Here is a 23,696-nt window from a genome sequence, read left to right as displayed (position 1 = left end):
TAATTTCATCTGGCTCATATCTGGCTCTGCCCTCCCAGCTGTGGTGTCCTCACATGCAGCATGTTTGTCTCCATCTGTCCTCTGTGTCTTTTGTCCCTCTCTGATGTCTGTCAGCTCCATATTCACACCAACTTATGTAAGACTTTCACCCTGTGTAGTGTAAATGTGTTTGTTTGAGAAATGAGTACATGAGTTGCATCAGTAAAGTAAATTGATAATTCTATGACAAATTTTATAACAAAAGAAAACCAAATGATTGAAATCAAAGGTCTTGATTGGTTTAGATGTTGCATGTGAGGATTTACACTCATAAAAAAACACATCTGAACATCTTGAACACAGTTCAAATGAAAACAGTAATGCATTTAGACCAGTGAGACTAATGCAACTCAATTGGAGATATTTGTACTTCAGCATTAGAATTGTGTGAAAGCAACATTAAATACTGATTTTAAGAATTGCACACATTGCTTTGAGTCACAATTTTTCACTCCATGATTGTGCCAAAGGATGTGAGGACAAGTGTATGGACAAGAGAGCTTTCCAGAGAAGATGGTTCCAGCTTGGACTCATTTCATGTCACCAAAATAGATGTACACTGTGCTGTTATATGAGGTATAAATTGGCAAACCTGATCAAGCTTCATGGATCAGCATCTCTTTGAAAAGAAAATGTTTGTTGCTGCAGGCTTTGGTGATTTTTTTTGTGTTCATTTTCTCAAAAACAGAAATGACAAACTTTAAGTAGACAAAAAGTTTAAAGCAATATCAAAGTTTTATTCTTAAAATGTAGTATAGAGAGGAACAGTAGTACAATTCAGACAGAAAAAAGGAGAATGTAGTTCCATCTTTGAAAACCTTTGATAAAAACGTAAAAAGAGTAACCTGAATTTGCTTTGTGTTCGGAGAGCACTGAGGCGCGGCCCTAGTTTTGCATCACTGTTAAAGTTCGAGAGAAATTGAAAAATACAACCTTCTGCAACAGCGTAAAAAAATACAGCTGGGGAAAAAAAACCTCTGCTTTACATCTGTAGTGTTTTTGCTTCGTTTTTGTGTGTGGTTTTTTTTTAGTTTTTTTTTTTAACGTTTGTGTCCATATAACAAATACAGCATAAAATCCAAAATGATACATCATAGTTTTGAGTTTCATTCATTACAGTAAAATCAGTAGGATGGTAAATAGTATCAAAAGAACAAACAAGACAACAGGATGGTGTGATGAACGAGCACACAGCGTGAACAGAGAGAGAAAGTGGAAGGTTAATGTTCACGGAAATAAACCACCACGCCCGGGAGGTTTGTAGAGCTGACTGTCAATGTGTTTCATTAAGTAAATCCACTAGTTAAATAATATTTTCTTCATATATATATATATATATTTAATCTTGTATATTCTCAACATATATATATATATCCATAATATAGCCCATCCCACAGTGATTTGAAGGTAAAAGTGACACAAAGAGGATGAAGATCTCTACGACTTAAAATATATCTTCTTCCACTGAGAGTAAAGGGAAGTTATACATCTTCTGTATCATTAGCACTTCAGTACATACTGTATATTCCACTGCATATGAACAGATACTGCTGTTCCAAGGTTTTAACCCGCAAACAATCCATGTTTCTTTAGAAAATATGTGCTTAATGAAATAAAATTTAAAAAAAAAGGAGAAAGGAGACATCTGTGGAAAAGGACAAAAATTAAACAAAGTATGTATCGAGGGTAAAGTGAATGATTCTGTAGCATAAAAACATTTAAAAATCTCAACAGTTACAGACACAAGCAAAGATTTTCTACACTAAGCAAGTTTTCACCTGGCTTTTCTCATACATTATATTTCAACAATAATTAAAAACAACAATTTTGGTTGGACAAATAGAAATTAACAGTCGTGATTGCATTTTGGAGTCAATATATATATAATATTAAATAACAAAACAAAATGTCTAATAAAAAAAGTTGCGCATTGGAAGAAAGACACAACAGTTTTTTTTTTATAGTTCCATTCAGACCCGCTTTTGGGGAAGCAAAAGAAACACAAAAAGAAATTATTCTCATGAACGCAAAAGTAAGTGCATGTCTATGAGGCGCCATAGAGCTTCACTTTTTGTGGAACAAAGTGTTTTTCCTACCTGGCAGACCTAAAAAAAAAATATATATATAAAAAAACAAAAAAACTTACATCAAATTAAACCGATGACATTGTGTATACCTTTTACACATGAAAAATGGAGTTCTTTCAGACTTTAAACATCACACATCATGATTTTCTGCACACTTTCTTCCCCTCACAGCCAACGTTCAAGTGATTCAAAATATATATATATACTGTATTTACTATATAACTCAGTACCAAATATAAACAAACGTATACAGGTATTGATGTCCACTTAGGTCCTCATAACGTCAATTACAAGTACTGCCGGTAGTTCTACAAAATGGTATGTGTGTGTGTGTGTTTATGTATGTGTGAATGTATGCATGTATGTATGTATGTGCATTAAATAAAATAAAAGCTTAAAAACAATGGCAAAGCATACCTGATAGTCGCCGTAGCACAACAGTGTTCTATAGTTTAAGCTGATTACATATGTATAACTGAGTCAGTTTAAGCTTTATGATTATAAACATCATATATAGCCTGTAGGTCCAGTATTCTGCGACAAGCATTACAGCACCAAACGTTTCATCATTTGGCAAAATTCAAGCTTTAAGTGAAAGTCAAATGCTTTTGTTTAATAACAATAAAGTGTTACTGTGACGCTGTGATTTGTATAAAGCTAGCAATAACATTTCCCCTTGTACTTTTTTTATTCATCTTTTTTCCCCCGCTTAACGAAAAACCTCACTTTGTCTTTTTTTTTTTGTCTTTTTTTTTAAAAAGCGTATTCAGTAGTTTTTGTTTCCTGCTAAATCTTGGTGTGCGGTCTGTTTGGCACAATATCACAGCCCTCTTAAATTAATCATAAATATGGCTGCAATACATTAGAGTCACAAAACAGATTTTTTGGTTCCAAGACTTGTGCAGGGAAAGAAAAAAAAAAAAGAGAAAAGAATAATATAATAATATTTAGCGCATCTAAACAAGATTCTACAGAGAAAGTTAAAAACCTTCTTGTCTGCAATAATGCTCTTCTTCCATGTACTTCTACAAGCACCAAGCAATATACTTTCAGATTAAGCAGCAGGCAACAGCCATTATTGTGCCTCTGCTTACCAACAACAGAAATAAAAATTATAGCATTTGATAAGACCATAATAACCTCTCTTCATAAATTAAATAATTAACATTTTTCTTTTTTTTTTAGATGATTGGCCTACCCCAACTCAAAACTATGTCATCACCCTGCCCAACTCTGCCCCAAATAACAGGAAATAAAAATACATCACCAAAAAACCTGATTTATCATATTATTCGACATTAGAATCTTTCTCTGGTGGGCGCTGGGCCCAGCGTTGGACACATTTTAACAATAATAAAATCTGTACATCTTGGAGTTCCCACTCTACCAAAGCTTTTTTTAAAAATCCAACTCTTTGTCATATACTTGCACAATTAAGTAACCTCAAGGTTTGATAGCACTTTGGAGTTGATTGTTTACCAGCTAGTTTTTGTGTACATAATATATTAAACATCAACTTATTTTTATTTTTGTTTCTCAAGCTTGTTAAAATCTAGTCTCTTTCTTCCAGGGCAGCACCAGTGTTGCCCTCACCCCAATTTGATTGGTCGTTGTCAGTAGGCTCCTCCCCCTCCAGGTCCTCCCCTTCCTCCCCTTCGAAGTCTTCGTCGCGAGGAAACTCCATGCCCTCCATGGCGTCCAGGCCCTCCTGAGTGGCCTGGTGTGAGTCGGCACAGTCCGCGCACACGCCGTAGCGCCGCGAGCCATGGCGGATTCCCACGCTGGCTGCGAGCATGAAGATCTTTTTGCACACCATGCACTTGTACTTTTTGTCCTTCTTGTGCACCTGTGAAAGGAATTTGGTAGAGGAAGTGAAATCAGGTTAGTTATCCTTTGAAGTCTGGGCTCACTGGTCGCTGGCGATTTAATGGATATTCCACACTTTGGGAACTTGCTGGTACGTTTTGTTACTGAGAGCTAAATGAGAAGACTGATACCACTCATGTGCTCATACTGTATGATTATCCCCCTGTTTTTTTGTCTGTGTGCTTAGCTAAGCTAACCAGCTGCTAGCTGCAGCTTCATATTAGCAGTACAGACATGAGAGCAGTCTTGATCTTCTCATTTAACTCTTAGCAAGAAAGTGATTAAGTGGATTTTCCAAAGAGACAAACATTCATTTAAAGGCTCATAGAGACTTTCTCAATTATTACATTATTCAAAAGGAACAGGGATTCAGACTTGCATTTTTCATTTTTATCCCCACACTAGCTTGGGTATAAATGAAAAATGCTCTTTATCCAACAGTCTGATGTTCAGTTCAGTTCAGTTCAGTATAGCTCAGTTAAACAGTTCAGATTACATTAGTATTTAATAAGACACTGCCTGCTGTCAGTACTGTTATGTATCCTGATTTTTAAGCACATGTATAATGAGGCAGTCTCACAAATCACAGTCACAAATGTTTCATACCACTTTGTGAGATCCATCCTACATTAGAAGATAGATATCAAGGCCAGACTTCTTACTAAACTTTCTCTCTTAAACTTTTCTTCTCTTCACCATGGGGTGGAGGCAACAGGCAAAGATGGCTAAAACGCTGTAGTGTTTGTCAGCCGATAGGTGGAAGCGCATCACATGGTGCTACAGGAGAAAAGGAGAGGATAATGTATGTGTATATGTGTAAACTCACCAGGGAATGTCTCTTTACGTGCTCTCGGCGGGTGAACAGCTTGCCGCAGATGTCGCAGCTGAAGGAGCGCACGCCCGAGTGGATGATCAGGTGCCTCTTGAGCGTGCGCCGGTGCTTGGCGATGTAGTTACAGTGGGGGCACTTGAGCTTATTGAGGGCTAGGTGTGAGGTCTCGCCTGGGTAGAGACAAAGAAAAACACAAACAGGAAGAGAAATGTCAGCAAGAAACAGCAAGGAAGATGTGATGCAAGATGTGCTTTGCTTTATAGAAGTGTGATCTACTCTTAAAATGTGACTTTAGGTAGAATTTCAATTTGATTAGACCAGAAGTTACTTTAAATAAGCTTGAGATGGAACAAAACAATAATGATAACAGCTACATTTGCATCTATAAATCCTCTGAGGGGTGTGTCAGGAACCAATATCCTGTTTATCAAATCACTGAGTTAGGATGCGGCGGCCATTAGAGAGAGAAAACAACCACAGACCGATTTAGGAGCTTTTTGCCATACATCAACGGTCGCTACTGAAGTTTATTAAACTGTAGAGATGCAACAGATTACAGTGGCGGCCATGTTAACTTCTCAATCCAGCTCTGTCACTGTTGCTAAGTAACTGCAGCTCAACTTTAATGATGTTGGGAGGTGTCACCATGGTAATGAAAGGGCCACAGATATATTAGCAGACATCAACATGGACGGCCAAAATAATTCAGTTTGTTGTAAAGGGAAAAAAAAAAGAAATCAATGTGATTGTTAATGTAACAGCTGTGATTGCAACTCGAAAGCCTCCGCTCAAATGATGAAAAACAGCTACTAATTCAATTCCATACATAAAACTGCATTATGTTGCACGGAAATGGCTACAGCTCAACAGCAACAACCAAACACTGGAAGTGTAAGAGATTTCCTGCAAAACTAAATAACTAAACACGGGTTTACATGAACAACATATATTCCCTTCATGCTTGGCTATTACACTAACTAACAGCCAGAGCTTATGGTACCAGCACGTTTTTATTACAGTGTATAAAAAAAGGGAGAACTCAACATGCCCTCACACCACTATGTTTGTCATTCACCATCTCAGACGTTTATGCTAAAAAGGAGCTACTGCAGACAATCTATTGATTTTGAAAAGGCTCCAAACAGTGTGATAGTCTTCACTGGTGAGAGAGAGAATGGGGTAACAGGGCCTGGGCCTTTTGTTTGAGCCAGGGAGCACACAACAGAGGCGTTGTCAGGGCAGGTTGCTAGGGGGAAGAGGGAGGAGGGGAGAGTGTTGATGAGAAGCAGGTCACCTGTGTATTCCCTGTTGGTGCGAGTGTGTGTGTGTGTGTGTGTGTGTGTGCATGTGTGTGCAGTGAAGATGCATTTTGTGGATGTGCAATAAGCGACAATAAAACACCTTTTCTTTCTTTTGCATTACACTTTCTTTCTTGTATCTATTTTATGTTAATGTGTGCCCCTGGTGTGTCTAGAAAACAACAAACTATGAGAACTGTCCTCTCTCTTTTTCATCTGCTCAATTTTTCAGTAAATGTGTATGCAAAAACACTGTTTGAATTTGGCTTCCTCTCTACTCTAAACCTACTGAATCCAATTCTGAACTCAATCATAGTTCTGTTGTTAGCTGCAAGAACCAACATAACACTCTTTACGTCCTCCCATCATCTAAGGAAGAGAACATTTGTTGGATTCATGTATGTTTTGATTGAAACGTCTAGAACTAAAAAATGTGGAAAAATGTGTGTGATCGATCGATTATCAGATGTGCTTGACCTTCAAACAAGGAAACTTTAAAATCTGCTATGTTTTATGTTGTTTTAATGTTTATTTAGCAGGCTAACCTGTTGCATGTGGTGACTTTTGTTGCAATATGGAGGGACAGTCAATATTGCAACAATATTGACCTTTACCTACACATTTTTGGTCAGAAACTGTTTTATTTATTTATTTATTTATTCTTTTTGTTTTTCCCTTTTGACTTTTCACTAGTTCTGGTGGAGATGAAGGACAAGGACATATGATTGTTTGCCCTGTTAGTACATGTGTATTTGAACCGAAATAAACTGAACTAAAATGTGTGAAGGTTTAGCCCCATTTGAACCGAACGAAATAACGCCCTCGGTCTCCGTTGATGCTGTCATGCAGTCTCACTTTGTATCACGGCCAGAAAGCCACACCCAATTCCTGAGTGGGGTGTGGGGAGCAGCAGCTCATTTGCATAGACACAGAAAGAACCCATCGAGAACAGGACTGAAACAGAGGCCTGCTAAAATACAGTAGTATATATAGTCTCAGTGGTATTCTCAGCAAAAAACTTCAGACAAGTTTTTGGGGACCTCAGAGATCATATTAACTTGTTGAAAATGACCTTAAATGCATGCTTTAGAAAGTTAGGATGAGATTAAGTGTTCACCTATGCATACTTATAGAGCAAACAACACATATAGACCAACGGGTGCAAACTGAAACTAAAGTTTTATGCACAAAATTGGATTCTTACATTTTGTGGCACATTTAGCTGAATGGCGGATTTACAATAGAGCCTCTTCTTCAATGTCTTCCTCACCCCTTTTCTACTGAACTCTCAACTACGTCTGACTTTGGTCAAATGTCAGTGACACTGGTTACCTGTAGAGCTACAACAATTAGCCAATTAATCAATTGACTATTTAATTAATTAATCTATTTTCAACAAGCTTCTCCAGTGTGAATATTTTTTGTTTAGTACTCTGTGATAATAAACTGAATATGTTTGGGTTATGGACTGTTAGTCGGTGGTTACATCTTGGCACTGATAGATATATTCATATTACATCATATTTATTTTGAGAAAATAACTGATTATCAAATTCTTAATCAAAGATTAATCAATAATAAAAATAACCATTAGTTGTAGCACTAATTTCCTCTGTCCACTGACACACAAGATGATGTGGTACAAATTGGTGGACATATAGTAGCACTAGTCATCCATCTATCCATTTATTTACATAATCCTGTGCATGACCCTTAAAGCATCATCATCATTAAAGTTGTAATAATAATAAATTCTGGTATCATCAAAGAGAAAAGATGCATAACACTGTTCATCAACATTGTGTCTCAATCCTACACTACATACAAAAAGTACACTATCTACACTGCACTGTCTTTGTCTAAAATGTTAAGTATGTCATTTTTAGTATACCAACTGCAAAAACTGTACACTTATAAGAAGTTATACAGGACTTGCACTGATGTTTGTCAAAAAAAAAATCAGTTTTGTCACCATCCATAGTTTTAAATGTATTTATGTAGTGAAATGTTAGAAAATGGTGTCCACCAACAGCAGACTTCAGCATGCATACTGACACTTCTATGCTTCGACTTATCCATTTCTATCTTTTGTAATCAGACTGACAGGGGGATTCTGTAGATCATGATTTTGATTCATTTTGTATTTGTCTGTTCTTTTATTAAAAAAGAAGACACACTGAATGGACTGCCCACACTAGTTTTAAAAGGTGCATGATACTAAAAGAGCACTGAAGCATCCTGTTCTTTAGTTGCAGTCTAGCGAGTGCGGCATCTTACCATTCTCCCAGGACTCCCCTTGCTGTATGTCTTGGATGATGCTATACTGGATCTGATTGGCCAGCTCTGGGAAAGGGGGAGGGGACAAGAGAAGCAAGAGGGAGAAAGAGAGATGAGAGGTGGTTGAGAGCCTGGGGGGTGCACACCTCAGAACGCCTTGTGTACGTAACTAACCGGCCCCCACCTGAAACAATGGAAGTTTCAGTTAACAACATCGGCAAACACACACACACACACACACACACACACACACACACACACACACAGGGCCCTACTATATTTAAAGCAGTGCGTTCCCCAGGCTGGAGCAACAAACAGGACTCCAGCTGGGAAGGGGTTAATTAGAGAATGACAAAGTCAAGCCCACACACCGGCTCAGCTTACACTCAGCTTTTGTAAGTACTTGTGTGTGAGCACCTGCGTGTGCGTGTCCGGTTCCTCCAGCATCAGCGCTTAGAGGCCATCAAAGACACGCCCCTGTGTGCGTGCGTGTGTGTGTGTGTGTGTGAGAGAGTGTGTGTCCATTCTCCCTGGGTCAATATTTGGAATAGTGAGGACAGCCCCAGTGCATTAGAGTGGATTAGGGAGAGAAGGGACAGCCCCCGGCGGCTTTGCACCTCTCAGGGATTGGGGGTAGTTATAGTGCATGGGTGTGCGTTTGTGTGCACGCTTTAACAGAGACTAGTGTGTACGGAAATGCGTTTCACCTGATCTCTGTCTGTGTGCAGCACTCACCCTTTAAACAATCCAACAGTCCTGTTTGGAGAAGACCTAAGAATTTATTGGCTGCGAGTGTTGGCTGTGGGCTCAGCGTGGTAAGAGCAGACTGTGATGGCAAAGCACTTAGAGCCTTGAAACCATCCTCCACTTCCAACTGTTCTTATTTTCCACAACACTAATCATCCTACGACTCTGTAAACTGTCAGCCTTCAACACCAGCTACCTCTACTCCCCGCCATTTTTTCTTTTCTGGCAAATCATTACAAATATTTAAATTAAAAAATAAGGTTAAAGAAAAAAAAGCACTGTCATGTTGTGTTAATGTCAAATTTCAGACAAAGCGATAATGGTGTGACTACATTTTTCAATCTAAAAACGTCATACATTTGATAGTTCCACCTCACAAAACATGAAGATTTGCTGCTTTCCTCAGTTAATAATTAAATATCTTTGAGTTTTGCATTGTTTGTATGACAAAATATGAAGAAGACATCAAAAAACTGTGACAAGCATTTTCTAAATTATAATAATTGAAGAAACAATTGTTAGTTGCAAATTGAATGTCATGTTTTTAAAAAATGTGTGTGTGGGGGGGGGGGGGACTAAAAGACACACATTTGGAAAAGGATGATAAACATTGTGGCAGAAGAGAATTACCATTTGAACTACTACGTTTCCATCCGTGAAGCATGACCACACAAATCAAACTGAAGCTAAATGAAAGCCCGACAAGTGACATCACTGCACGAAACTGGGACAGTGAACATTGGAGGATGAATGTGAGTATGCTCAAACAGAAATATGCAAGCAAACTAATGTTACAAGAGACCTGTCTAGTTGTAGAGCAGCCGCCTCATAACCATAGATGTGTTTTTGGTGCAGATGTGCCCACGAGCAAGATGGTGACCCTTCCTAGACTTTTCTGCACGACTGTGCATGTTAAATTTATAGAATAATCTAAAAAGCCACAGCAGACATCAGTAATTGTACACTTTCTTGTTTTTGCTTTATGAAGCAATATTTCAGGAAAGCATAACTAACATTTTAGACATCATGTGACACGCATATCCAGAGCGAGTCACAACAAATGAGCACTGTGTGCAACACAAGGCTAAGCAAGCTGGAGTGTGCCAGACAGCAGGGAGACACTGTGGGAAACGCTGTCGCAAACTGAGACCGTTGATAAGTCACTTTCTGTCCTTTAAATGGCTCCACAAACTCTTTTCATGTACATTCCAGAAGATATGGCCTGAAAAATGGCATTAATATGGTTTTAAGTGCTCTGATTCTACACATAACTCAATCATTACATAATAAGGCAGTGAAGATGCTCATTAGTAGGTGATGATTGTTCTGTAAAAGCAGAAAGAGCTTCACCAGTGCATAATATCATATACACCACACAACTGGATGCCACTCCTTCCTACACAATACTATTCAGTTAACTTCTACAGAATAGGGTGGGGGGGAGGGGGGGGGGGGAAACCATAAATATGACGGACACTTCGTTTGTGCCTACACGTCAGATTACTGTAAACAAATGGCAGCCTGCATTGTGCCTCTACTTAATTTATGAGACTCTCAGCTTGTCTCATCTCACTGTAATAGATGGACAAAGTTACATTGTTAAAGAAAAGTAAAAAATGTCCAATATCTTTGATGTAACCAAAGGAAGATCTAAAAGAATAAGAGAATCAAAATAAACTTTCTTACAACAGCTCTGAACGTCCAACCACGTTACTGAGACAAAGAAACACACAGTATCACTTCAGCAAGCACTATGGGAACATTTTCTTAAAGGGAACTGAAGAATTATTTAAAAACCCAATTTACTTACAATAGGAACTGAAAAGCACTTTATACAAAATGACACGGCTGACTATCTACCCACAGAAGTGAAGGCAATCTCACAGGTTTAATACATAACTAGGCCACATGTTCGTTTTTAGTGGCTAAAAGGGCATACCACCTTCTTCCCACTCCAACATCAAACGGCATCAGAATAATTTGTTGCACATTTCTGCCTCAAATTCTCTGGACACCATCTCGCTCACATGTTACGCTTCAAACAATATGGAGTCCGTCAGTTTGAGACATTTAAAACGTTCTTGACTACAGCAATGAGGGAGACGGTTATTTTTGGCAGGCCTCTTTACATGGACAAATCTTTATGATTTCGAGGCCTTTCAGAGACTTAATAAATTCACAAATCTATAATTAAACAGCATGAATGAATTCTACTGTTTGAGGTTAACGGTCTGTTGAACACAAGTGTAATCTAGGGGTAAACAGCTGCCTTGAAACCTTTTACTGTGACTAACAGCATACTTCAAGTCTTAACCATATCTTTATTTGGAAAAATAGTCCACATTAAATAGAGACATGGGGCTAAATGGGCAAAAGATACATGAAGAGAAGACGGTTGGAGAGTTAGCACACATGCACACAAACTCAGTCTTTAAGTGAGCTATTACAACACCCTGGATCACTTTGCACACGCATTAAAAAAGAGCCCTAGGAGGAGTTGGAGGCACTAAGAGCATTCAAGCGCATTTAGGGAGGCCTGAGGGAAGAAATGTTTCCCCTGCTTTCTTCATTATCCTGCATTAGGGAGGGTTTCTCTCTCTCTCAAATACAAAATGTAGTTCTCTCTCTTTTTCTACGCACACTTTGTGCCTCACACATCCCCTCCCCCCTGTCCATACCACTCCACTTAATATGTGATATCATTATGGAGTGCCATGCTTAATGGGGCCAACAGAAGGAGAAGGCTGGAGTGGAGAGAAGAGATTACTAAGAGCGGTACATTGTATGTACTGAAGAGGATGGAGGGATGATGGAGCCATGGATAGATTAAGGCATAGAGAGGCAGTTATCAAAGGGTAAATACAAAGAAAGATGTAAAAGGAGTGCAAAAAGTTTATTGAGCAAGATAGAGGGGATTAAAAAATTGATTGAATGCGTGAAAGCCACTTAAAAAAAAAGGTTAAAAGCAGATTTACAAGCTAACACAGGTTAGGACAAATATATCTAGATGTTATTTTATGAATGAATAACTTTTAATTCTCGTACTATCTTTGAAACACTAAAATATAATTTCACACTGTAAAAATAGCCTGAATCATTAAAATAGAATCTGAAGTCTCATGTAGGAGAGATGGATGTAACTTTACATTACGAAACATCTCATCTTTAATTCACAGCAAGTCTCAGCAGAGCAGTGTGGTTGAGACAGTCCAGGTGGGCGTAACTTTCGTAAGCCCCCCGCTCTGGAGTGATTAGTGGAGATCATGACTGGCAGTGAGTCACTTGCTGGCTATGCACTGCAGGTTAAATGCTTGATAAGCACGTATCCCTGCTGTCATATTGATCGAAAGCTTAAAATCCACACTTCTTGTTCCGAATGTGGGATTGCTGTGCTCAATAATTTGATAGTGAAGATAAGATAAGATTTTGCCAGTGGTTCTTACTGTAGGTAGCCAATGATTAGCCTCTGAACACAGAATAGCGTCAGGTGATTATGGGTGTGGTATGATTAGGTAAATCACAATATAGTAACAGACTGTTATACACAAGACAATGAAGCCCCAAAGTACAGTGCTGTCCCACAGTTCTACATGAAAATAATACATTGAGGACGTCATTGAGGACGACTGCAAACAGAGGAAGACAATATGAAACAGTGTTATCCTCTAAACTGCAGTGACCCTCTGCTGAGGAAACCATTACAGTACACTCTGTTTCTTCATCTGACAAAATTCAATTTAATTTAAAATAAAGGCAATTACGCCAGATTTCCAAAAATATCAATAGAACAGGTTAAATGTGGAGACGCATGTATAAAATGAAAAACATCTACAATATTTCAATTTGATGCTGTAATGCAGCCATAAAGACATTGTATCTGGGTTTGAGTGAGCATTTATCTTCAACCGAGTGCTGGAACAGGTAGAAACTGAACGTGACAGGATTTAAAGGTTAAACTGTTGGTCACAGGGTTGGGTGGGACAGAAAGGCAGAGAGGGATCAAGCTAGCTAATGACACAACCTGACATAAGTGGTGACTGTGTCTCCAACTAGCAGTAGCCCTGGGCTACGTGTGCAATTATAATTATTATGTATCTTTAAAGCAGTATAAAGATCTTGACAATTTCAGAGATGGCTGATCAGGAACATTATGAGGACTCTTACAGCTAAATTATAACTTTTTACCCAAGAGGGCGACATAAAGGATTAGAGGATTATTTAAACCATTGTTTTTCCCTAATAACATCTCTCTTAGCGTCTCTTTGCCAAAGAAGAGGTGTGACAGGATTGGCTATCATAAAAATGACTACAACCACCTCTTTTAATGATATTCTACCTTACCCTGGCCTGTTGTTAAACTTTATGTACTAAATATGACACATCATTCATTCTCTTTATATATAGGACTGGAAGTGAAGGGTGTGCAAGTCTAAAAGTGTTAAAGGTGCAAATGTGTGTCATACCAGCATTTTCGGAGAGGGAAGAGAAATCCTCTCTGGGGTAGGAGGCCGATGGCTGGATGAACATTCCCTCATCGAATCCCTCTTCAGGCTCTGGTGGGAAGTTGTAGACAAATCGTCGTGTGGTGGTCTGTTTTTTCCTCCGCCCGCTTCCAGCTGCAGCGTCCGGGGCCTCTCGCTTTATTGCTGCCGGTGCTGCTGCAGTGCCACCTGTGGCTGGCTCGTTCCAGACGAAGACCTGCGCCTGGCCACTTGCTGCCCGTGTTTCATTGGTCTCTACTGAATCAGAGGAGTTGTCATTGTGGTGGGTCCAGTTCCCAGAGGCTCCAGGGGTGACCAGGGCACAGCCCTCACCCCCAACCACTGTCACCTCTATATCACTGGTCTCCTCCTTTACCCTCCCGCCTTCTTCGTCTTCTTCCATTGCTTCCTTTCCTTGGTTGTTGCTGGCCTTGATTGATAGCTTCGATAGGATGCTCGTGGCCCAGAAGTTGCTTGGCTTCCGGTCCAGCCCTCGCTGACCCTCTTTGGCCACCATCTGCCTCTTGTTGTAGTCCACCACCACTGAATCAGGAGCCTCCTGCTTGATGCTGATATTCAGGGCGTCCTTTATAAAAGCCCTACACGACTGTACAACTTCTGTCATCTGGAGGTAACTAGCGACAGACATCACCTCAATGGCATTTTGGCTTGTGAGCAGCAGATTCCCGGAGTAGAGAAAGTCGAGGATAACTGAGAAGCCCTGGATTGCAGCGACATCCAGGTGGGTGACTGTGGCCTGGTCCTGGGCCTCGCTCTTGGTCAGACAGTAGAGGGTTTTGAAGTAGCGGCTGCCCGCCACCAGGATGTTCTTGTGTGCGCGGAACACCTGGCCTGAGACGACTATATTGACGTCACAGAGGATGCCACTTTTGCGTTGCTTGTCCAGCTCCTGGAGAAGCTGGTAACAGTAAGAGTTCTCATTGGGCTTGTTGCGGTAGTCTTCCTCTGAGGAGTTAGTGGAGGGGCTGGCATTGTCTGAGGGCCTCACCATCTCCTTTTAAAAGGAAGAAACAGAAAAATTATTGCAGACCATGTGTTTGCTCATGCACAGTTATTTGCAAAAGTAAGCACAAATGCATTTACACACATATAATTTCCCTTCCTGTAACTCTGTCTCTACAAAAACGCAAACACACACACACACACACACACACACACGCACACAGGTAGACAAACACCCTGGAGGTTCCCGACACACCTGCCCTAGGGGTGAAACAGGTTTTACAGGCTTCTGTTATGGTGGCGGTGGGATACAAATGAGGTAAAACCTGAGCTACAGTAGATCAAGGAGAGGCCTTTGAGAATAAGTACTGCAACACATGAGTCCATTTGTTGATTTGTTCTAAGCGTTCCCTTGTGGAGGCTTACCTATTTCTATTTCAGTCAATGATTTCCTGCATTTTACAGAATGTCTTTTGTCAACCCACAAAGAAATAATTCCCAAACTTGTTGCATTCAATAACTCTGGACCAACCCGTTTATTACTCTTTAAATTTTAGGTCAATTGGAACATTAAATTTAGTCTAATTTATGTTTAATTTATTTTATTATAAAACAACAACAAAATAGAAATGTAATCAGCTACTTAAAAAAAGATTCAAACACTGAAGTTACAGCGTGAGACACATTTTAAACTGCTGTACATTAGGATTCCCCTCAATTACTACTTTCATGTGGTGACTTTTTAGTATTGATTTTTTTTAAGGCAATTTGTTTCATCATTTTGACAGGTACTAATTTATAGTAAGACTAGTCTTGCTTTTGAAGTCCTCTGGTCTTCAAATCTGATTATGAATGAATTAAACTTTACAATTTAACTTTGGTTAGATAGCTAGATCTTGATTTAAAAGATGCAGTGAAATGCAAAAAGGGCCATAATTAGACCTGGAGGAGGGCTGATAAGTGTCAAGAGCAGGACACAACCTGACTGTGGGATGGGAGGGAAACTGGCAGAAGCACAGAACTACCCTGTAACAGCCCCACCTCCTCTCCTCTCCCCTGCTCCCCCATAACGGGGCAAAGGGCCAGCCTGGTACGAAGAGGAGAAGAGAGGGGAGTACACATGTACACACGCGCACGTAAACACTAACCAAATACATGCTATTGAATATAACCCCCATAGGTTGGGTTCAGTTAAGTGCATACAAGGCACTGTACAAAAACTGTAAAACAAAACAAAAAAAATGCACCCAGATTGTGAAGAGGTCTGCATTTAAGTTTTAACACACACACACACACACACACACACACACACACACACACACGCACACAGCAGCATACATGTCCAACTCATTTTAGAATTGCACAGCAGATGTCCTAATCCAGAATAATTCACGTTGCTAGAGCCCTGCATTTTTGCCCCCACCCACCATCTCTTCCACGCACACATGCATGTATATATACACACACGCACAGGCACACAGAAACCAAGCTGCCTACACATACACACAGCTGGGGTTTCAGCTCAAGTAATTCTGATTAAATCCATTTCTCTGAGGTCCCCACCCAGCCCCCACCCCCACCCCTACTCCCTCCACACTGCAGCTCTTGTCCAGGGCAGCCTGGGCACACAGGATAGTATAGGGGGGCTTATCGTCCTCTGCCACAGCTGGAGGTTGAGAGATGGGATAGAATAAAATGAGAGGCAGAGACAGAGAGGGGGGAAAGTGGACGTGCTTTGCAGGATAGAAGAAATAAAAAAAAATGAGGAGATGGGCAGCATAATAAGAACAGCATATAATGGGGAGATAGAAACATGGCTGATAGAAATAAGTGCGAAAAGAAGATGATAAATGGTTGGTGCATAAAAGAGAAAAGCCTGATAACACACGCACAAAGAAAAGTAGTGAGAGCATGAGGCATAGATTGAGAGAGAGCGAGACCTTGAGCCTCGAGAAAAAGGGCGGAGGAGAAAATGTGGAGCAGAGGGGGACGGAAGGCGAACACGAGAAAGAAGGAGTTGGGTCACCCCATTTTAGCCTTCACAATAGCAAGCGTTCTCCCCGAGGCTCATTGTCCACTCACTGTGGGCCTTTGTGAAAAGGGCTCTGCAATCACTCTCTTATTACACAGCAGCTCCCACTTGCAAGCATAGAAAGGAGCCAGCGTGTATGAGGGTGAGACCAAGTGGATGGGGAGAGGGAGAAAAATTATTCCATGATATACACATCAAAGCCTTTTGGAGGGGCATGGTCATAATGTTGAGTACTGTGGTGAAATATATTGGCGTGGTGCGTTGAAGGGCAGGAGTGCTACACAACAAGAAGAGTTGGACAAGCTTCAGAGTACAGTTGCTCCATTGCCGACGGCGGAGCCCACTAACATCAGAATATTGTGATTTAAAAGATCAACACAAAAAAGCCAGATGGATGAAGTGGTGACTTTTTTTTTTTTTTTTTTTTTTTTTAAACAACCCATGTTTGCGGCCACCATAGTGCGTGGTGATTTGCCACTGTCATCGATCAATATCTGCTCACATCTGCTGGGCTGACTGCTTTTTTTTTTTAATTCACTGCTATTTTCTGCAGTTATATCCTTATTAGTTAAAATAGATGATCTGCTTAATGAGGTTACTTAAGCACCAGGTATAAGTAGGAAAAGTGAGGAATGACCTGCTGAGTAGGTGAGGATGGGCTGTGAAGGGACTCAAATGTGCAAACAATATAAATAACACATACAAAATATAAAAAGTATAAAAGGAAGTATATTAAAAAAATGTATAGTAGGAGTGGCCTATAAACAAACCCACCTCCCCTCCCCCAACAACGATAGCCTATCTATGTTTCACTGTGGATATCATCATATGCCAGTTTGGTGGACATCTCCTAAACCTTCAGAGGTAGATTGCCAGTGGTCAAAACATGTTTTTGCTACCTTGTTTTTTTTGTTCTGTAGTTCCCTTCTATTTGATGAGTTTAGACCTGACATGCTTCCAAAACCAGATGATGGATTATATTTAGCATCCTCAGACAAAAATACCTCCAAACAGACATTTATAGTCAGAGGTCATTGAGAGTTGAACTGAAAAAGAGCCGATACATTAGAAATGTCATAAACAAACAAGCATTCCTAGTACCTGTAAATTTGTAAATCCCTTTTATCGTCGTATTCAAATAAATACCCATCCCACCCCCCAAAAACCCCATGGTTCTCCACAGCTTTTATCCATTACACATAGCAAGGCAGTAGGCCAAGAGGTAAGACTTGTCTGGCAGTTCTGATATAAGCTGTGTGTGTTTTGCACAAATATTGGAGACAGGGTAGGACAGCCTGGTACTGGATAAGTTGCTCCATACTAGCCTCATCAGCAGCATCATCCTTTCTCCAGATGTGCCACGTGTCAGCTGGGAGCTTTGAGAACCAGCAGACCAACCCTGCACAGCAGATGCTGTAGGCAAGACCTGCCTGAGCTCAGGCTGTGTAAGCCGCAGTCAAGAGAAAATGTGGGGACAATATCAACCTCCCCCCAGTCTTGACATGGCTAGGTTTTTATTTGAGCCAGAGATGGTAGGAGTGGAAAAATGAGAGGCAGAAACGGGAGCGCGAGAGAATCCAAGAGGACGATAGGGAAGAAGAAGAATCCTTTGATCTAGGTGAAACGTGAATGCTTCAAAATCTACGGTGAATGTCCAACAAGAGCTGATTTACAGGTGGATTAAACAAACCAAGATGGCCATAAATTCAATCTTATTGAAGCACTCACTGGCCGCACAGTCAAGACCTGCAGCAACACTGAGAATAGAGTCCTTTAACAAAAATAAACCTCAAACCCAAATAAACCACAAAGCCCCAAGGCCGGCAGATCCATGACAAACACTACACACCTCTAAAACAGATCATGTGATATAATACTGTCCTCACACAACATAATGACCCACTAGAGCCAGTTTTATTTACCTTTACCACACACATGTTCACCTCCATCCCTTCACTTGTCCACCCCCTCCCCCCACCAACCATCAATCTAGTCCCATGACTAGCCCAACCCTGAGGCCATAACCACCACTCCTTCCCTAACTCCCTACATCTACTGTATCGTTCCCTCGACCCCCCCACCCACCCCGTCTGTCCCCAGATGCTAGAACAATACCGCTGTGTACGTTTGGCCCAAGGTGTGGGAGGGCTGCGCTGAGTGCCTCCCGGCCTCCTAACAATGCCCTACCAGAAGAGACAGAGAGAGGGAAGGGGGGTCGGGGGGTTCACTGACGAATTCAACGAGAAGAATTCCCTCTGTGGCTCAACCCCACCCCGTTCCCTTGACCTGTGCCCCCCAATAAACATCTCATATACTGTATCTGGCAGACAGCAGACAGCAATGGGTGGGTCCCCTTTTCCATTCTGGGGAGACTCCCTCTTTCAAAAGGGTGTGCTGCCTGTCTTAACAAATGGGGGGGGGGGTGAAAATGACTTGTAATCCCCTGTATCCGAATCCCCCCCCTCCCCAGGGATCAGCGAAGTAATCTTATCTTACACCCCATTAAGACAGAAACACGGGTGGCTCGGTAGTTTACTGGCTAGAACACATACCACATAACCGCAACATCCGTTGTTTGTCTGCAGACCTCTGTTGCATGTCATGCCCCTCTTTCTGCCCATGTCTCCTGTCTCTCTGCCTTTTTGACTACTGAATAAAGCCCAAAAATTCCCAAAAATATTTTAAAAAGACAGTGATACAGGTAAAACCTCTGTTTAATGGTCAAACTCAGTGGGTCAACATGTGTGCACCTTCGTCCTGGCTATGTGATTGTCATCCTAACCTGAGCTGGACATAGGTCAGATATTGCTGGGCTTTGGTGAGCAGGTGTCTACTAGAAATAGGAATTCAATTTGTTGGCCTTCAAACAATGAATGCAGAAGAGAGAGACAAGAATGTGCATGCGTGGGTGAGAGATAGAGAGTGCTTGCAAAGGTTAGCTATGGCGAGAACTGAAATTGAAACTAAATTTATGGGGTAAAGACTCAATGTACCCCTGTGTTTAATAATGTATGTGGAAGTGCAGTCGTAGAATAGATTCTCTATGTAGTGATGACAAGGGATTACTCTGTGAAAACCAATAAACGTTTGGTAGCCCCACGTCATTCACTCATCTCATGTAGAGGGTAAATAAGTGTTTTAGAGTTTTACTAATTTGTCAAGATAAAGAGAAAAACAACAGTTACTACAGAACGAAGGTGATTTATATAGATCCCAGATGTGCTCACATATCTGATTTAAGAGAACCAATTGTCTACTTTTGCCTCGTTTTAACCTTTTACCAGTGAGCATAGAGAACAATCTAACGAACAATCTAAGCACAAGACCGCATCTAGAGAATTAAGGACAACGGCCCCCTTCTCCAAGGAGACCCACATTTGCCACAGCTGCCCTGGTGTGCTAGGGCTAATCGAGTTAGCTTTAACGAATGCAGCAGAGGCCTGACTAACGTCAGGAATGGGTGAATAGAACAAGACACTGCCTCGTAACACCATAACTCCCCTTTAATGTACTCCTTCACAATGCAGCCTAGCTTGACATACACTGCTGCTCATTATTTTCAGCAGTGCTGTATATGTGAAATAAATGACGTCTTTATAGAGAAGGTGGACTGTAAAAAAAAAAAATATATATATATATATATATATACATTCAGGAACACCAAAATAGCTAAAAGAAAAAAAAGAAGCAAATAATTTCCCATTGAGCAGCACTGGGGATTTTATCTCTCCAGCTCTATCCTAGATGAGGAAATGGCCTGGATAACCTCTCAATGCTCAGTACAGTGTCTGGGGTCCTTGTTGCTAGGGAAAAGCCACACCAAGCCCCTAATCCACTCCTACTGCTCTCCTTACCAATTAGAGATGTGTTCAAGTTAGTGGATCACTTTAAGTCATTCTGATTAGTGAGTGCGTGTACAAAGGAAGGAACTAAATGTAGTAGTTCAATCCTCTTCGCTAACAAATTAGAGTCAAAAAGCACCCCGCTCTTAATTCCATTGACAGCTCAGACCATCCGATCATTGTCAAGACAATGCAGGAAGTGACAGTGAACAAAGAACTGTAAGTAATTGTATGTTTTTATTTTTCTAATATAATATCGATGGGAGAAATGCCCTTTGACACCAGATTGTTTGGGCAGATACACACTCCCTGTTTTTATGAGGTCATTGGAAGGAGTACTGTGGAAATGTTGCCTACGCTGCAATAAAAATAATGAACCAATATAAACACTTCATGCACATCAATAAAGACAGAGTTCACCAAATATAGAACTGCCCTGACCCCAAATACTGTCAATATCTATGCCCATCTCAAGCTTAAGTTAACCACATACTCTTTGTATGCCAGTTAAATAAAGAAGGGTAATCTCCCAATACTATGAAATATAGTTTCAGTCCTCTGCATACAGGATGGAGCCATAATCATAAGACATGACCCAAAGGTATAACACCAGGGCCCATTAATCCAAAAATATGTGGATGACCGGGTGAGGTGAGTGTCATTCTATTATATACACACATCTATTTAACTCATTCAAGCCTTTTTAAAAAGGTTGCATATAGGCCAGGCAAGCTGTCAGGCTCCAGGCAACATAATTTACTCTCCTCCTCTTGTCCAGCCTTGCGAGTGACACCATCTATGGATTTTGGGGGGTCAATCTAGCACAATGCCTCTAATTTAGCTCCCCCAAAGGGAGGAGGAGGTGGAGGAGGAAGAAATGCGCCAGAGGTCACCCGGGACTGCGAGCCAGCAGAGCCGCTTCAGAGTCCAAGAGGCGGGGGGTTGGGTAGGGGTGCGGTTCCCCAAAGGCTGCTAGGGTCGAGCCCTTGCCATTGTGTGACCTCTAGCAAGCTAACAGTCAAGACAGCTGCTGATGCAACAAAAGGTTTTGAGCACCTACAAAAAGTCATATACAATCATACCAATGTCCATTACTAAATAATGACTTTTTTCAAGGCACTTCACATTCATTAACAATTATCTGTGACATGCAATTCAACCCCCCACTCTAGGAAGCAGTCTACAGGATGATATGAACTTAGCTAGCAGGTGTCATACTCACGCAGGTTTATGCGTGTAAATTACTTTGACTGGTGAATGGAGAGGCTGACACATTTTACACGTTAACTTAATCACAGATGATTCGTGTCACGCACACTGGAAGGTAATTCAGTGTGTTTTGCTTTTCAGAAACTGAAGTTAGTCGACATTAGCTTCGACGGGGGGTTTCCACTCCAGTCACCGGCCAACTACCTCCGGCTGGGGAGCAAAGCTACAGTCGGCTAGTCTGCTAAGCTAGTAGTTAGCTCAGGTTAGCAGGCGGACGCTAGCTAATTAGCCCGGAGAAGAGATTGTGAAGAAGCTTATGTTACAGCCTCTTTTCCCTTCGTTGTGTTTGGGAACTTGTGTTAAGTGATGTTTAAAGTGACACTCCAAACAGATAATGGACTTGTGCTGTGGTGAATGTGTGACAGGTATTTCATGTAACGCAGGTAAAGAAGCGAAAGTGTGACGGACTGGAGCTAGCGTTACCTGTTTGGTGGGGTCGTTTCTCCCGTGCTCAGAAGACAGGTGATGTCTCAGCAGCAAGGCCCGTTTGTAGTTGCGACTGCCTTTGACAAGCTCGTCGCTGTTTTTAGTGGCAATGTTGTGACACCAGGAGCAGGACATGAGCCCCGTCTCCTGGCAAAATTTGAGCCATGGAAACTCTTGCAGCCACGAAGCGTGGAACAGCGAGTGTTTCTGAAGCAATGTCTGTGGTCTCATCTCGACCCCAGATTTCCTGGATCCCGTCTCACCGCTTCCCGACTCCTGACCGTCCCCCGCTGTCCAGCTACTGCTCCCCTCCCTGGACCCGTCCTCCGCTTCCACCGAGCCGACTCGATCGTCGCCGGCTGCCCAGCTGCCACCTTCCGGGTCCTCTTCTTCCTCCGCCTCGGGCTCCGTGCTGTCGCTGACAGACCCAGCGCCCTCCACTCTCTTCTGCGATGGTCCTTTCGCCCCCAGATCCCTGTCCTCTTCTTGATCCGGCCTGTTCCCGTTAAAATGTCGGTCTTGACAGGCCGGGGCCTCCCAGCTGTTACAGTTCCCCCCACCGATGCCGCTGGAGCCCGTTAACCCAGCTAATCCACCTCCTCGGAAAGCCAACGACCTGCGGTTTCTCTCACCGGACATTTTATTCTTAATATAAATGACAATCTTCACTTTCTCAATAGTATCCCCCTCCGACAAAACGATAATGCTGTTGTAAACGATTTATTTCCCCGAAAGAGATGGACCCGTCGTCGTTTCTTTTTCTCCGCTTTGGCCCTCCCGGTGAGAGTATGTAGGTTATGCGGAAATAAATAAAGGTTTTAAACGCATAATGAATTTCAGGGTTCTCGCTGCGTCCGCGCAGGCCCCGCAGAGGTCGAATGGCAACGACTTTCTTCCCCACAATGCACCTCGACCAGAGACGGGGGGGTTGGAGAGAGGGAGGGGGCAGCCGTTTAAAGCAAGATGGGGGTGCTGTTGATCAGCAAGGGGTCTTTTGTATTTGAAGGCTGCACCCATTTTCCGCATGCTTCTCATCTTTTTAGCTTTGCTTGTCTTGTCTGCCAATGAATGCTGGCTCGTGTGACCCACTCCAGACCTCCTGCTAATATGATAATAATAATTATAATAATAATAAAAGTTTATTTTATATAGCAGCTTTCAAACACAGTTAAAGTGCTTTAAAATAAAAATACATTATAAAATACAGAGTTTAAAACGAAGCTTTTTTTAAAAAGTGGGTTTTTGAAACAGAGTTTTCATCCCTGATCTTAGGCAGGTTATTCCAGTGTTCATGAGCTTATTCCCCTGAGAATTCAACAGTACTTTTGTTTTATTCCTATTTTTATTCATTCATTTATCTTATTTTATTTTAATTTTACATTAAAAAACGCTATTTACAGAACGACATCACTGATGATCTACTCACAGAAATTAACACAACATGATTAATATAGCTACAAGTAGGCCATATTTCCTTTTTTAGTGGCCTTTTCCCCACTGAAACATTTTATTAATTCTTTTTTCAGTTTATTTATTT

The 23,696-nt window shown here is 41.3% G+C and overlaps 1 protein-coding gene across 2 annotated transcripts; it reads right to left on the bottom strand.

The window, feature by feature from the left end:
- Positions 1-762: 762 nt before the first annotated feature.
- On the bottom strand, positions 763-23,011 carry zbtb10 (zinc finger and BTB domain containing 10). 2 transcript variants are annotated; one of them, XM_053334467.1, is made up of 5 exons: positions 22,157-23,011; positions 13,610-14,642; positions 8,400-8,465; positions 4,819-4,994; positions 763-3,972 (listed from the first exon to the last, which is right to left on the bottom strand). In XM_053334467.1, the coding sequence occupies exons 1-5, from the start codon at positions 22,796-22,798 to the stop codon at positions 3,679-3,681; spliced, it is 2,211 nt and encodes a 736-aa protein (XP_053190442.1). In that variant the 5' UTR covers positions 22,799-23,011; the 3' UTR covers positions 763-3,678. The 2 variants fall into 2 exon arrangements, with proteins under 2 accessions (XP_053190442.1, XP_053190443.1); XM_053334468.1 differs by lacking the exon at positions 8,400-8,465.
- Between the last annotated feature and the right edge of the window lie 685 nt (positions 23,012-23,696).

The sequence above is a fragment of the Scomber japonicus genome, chromosome 15 (assembly GCF_027409825.1).
Source record: "Scomber japonicus isolate fScoJap1 chromosome 15, fScoJap1.pri, whole genome shotgun sequence".
Classification (NCBI taxonomy): Eukaryota; Metazoa; Chordata; class Actinopteri; order Scombriformes; family Scombridae; genus Scomber; species Scomber japonicus.
Note: the sequence above shows the minus strand (reverse complement) of the source record. Positions and strands in the feature narration are given on the sequence as shown.

Bases quoted from the DNA above. Each gene is read 5' to 3' on its own strand.
- zbtb10 (XM_053334467.1), bottom strand. From the start codon at position 22,798: ATGTCCGGTGAGAGAAACCGCAGGTCGTTGGCTTTCCGAGGAGGTGGA. The intron at 4,995-8,399 runs GTAAGATGCCGC...GTCTCTACCCAG, and splicing joins AGGGGAGTCCTGGGAGAATG to GCGAGACCTCACACCTAGCC. The intron at 3,973-4,818 runs GTGAGTTTACAC...TTCCTTTCACAG, and splicing joins ACGTAAAGAGACATTCCCTG to GTGCACAAGAAGGACAAAAA.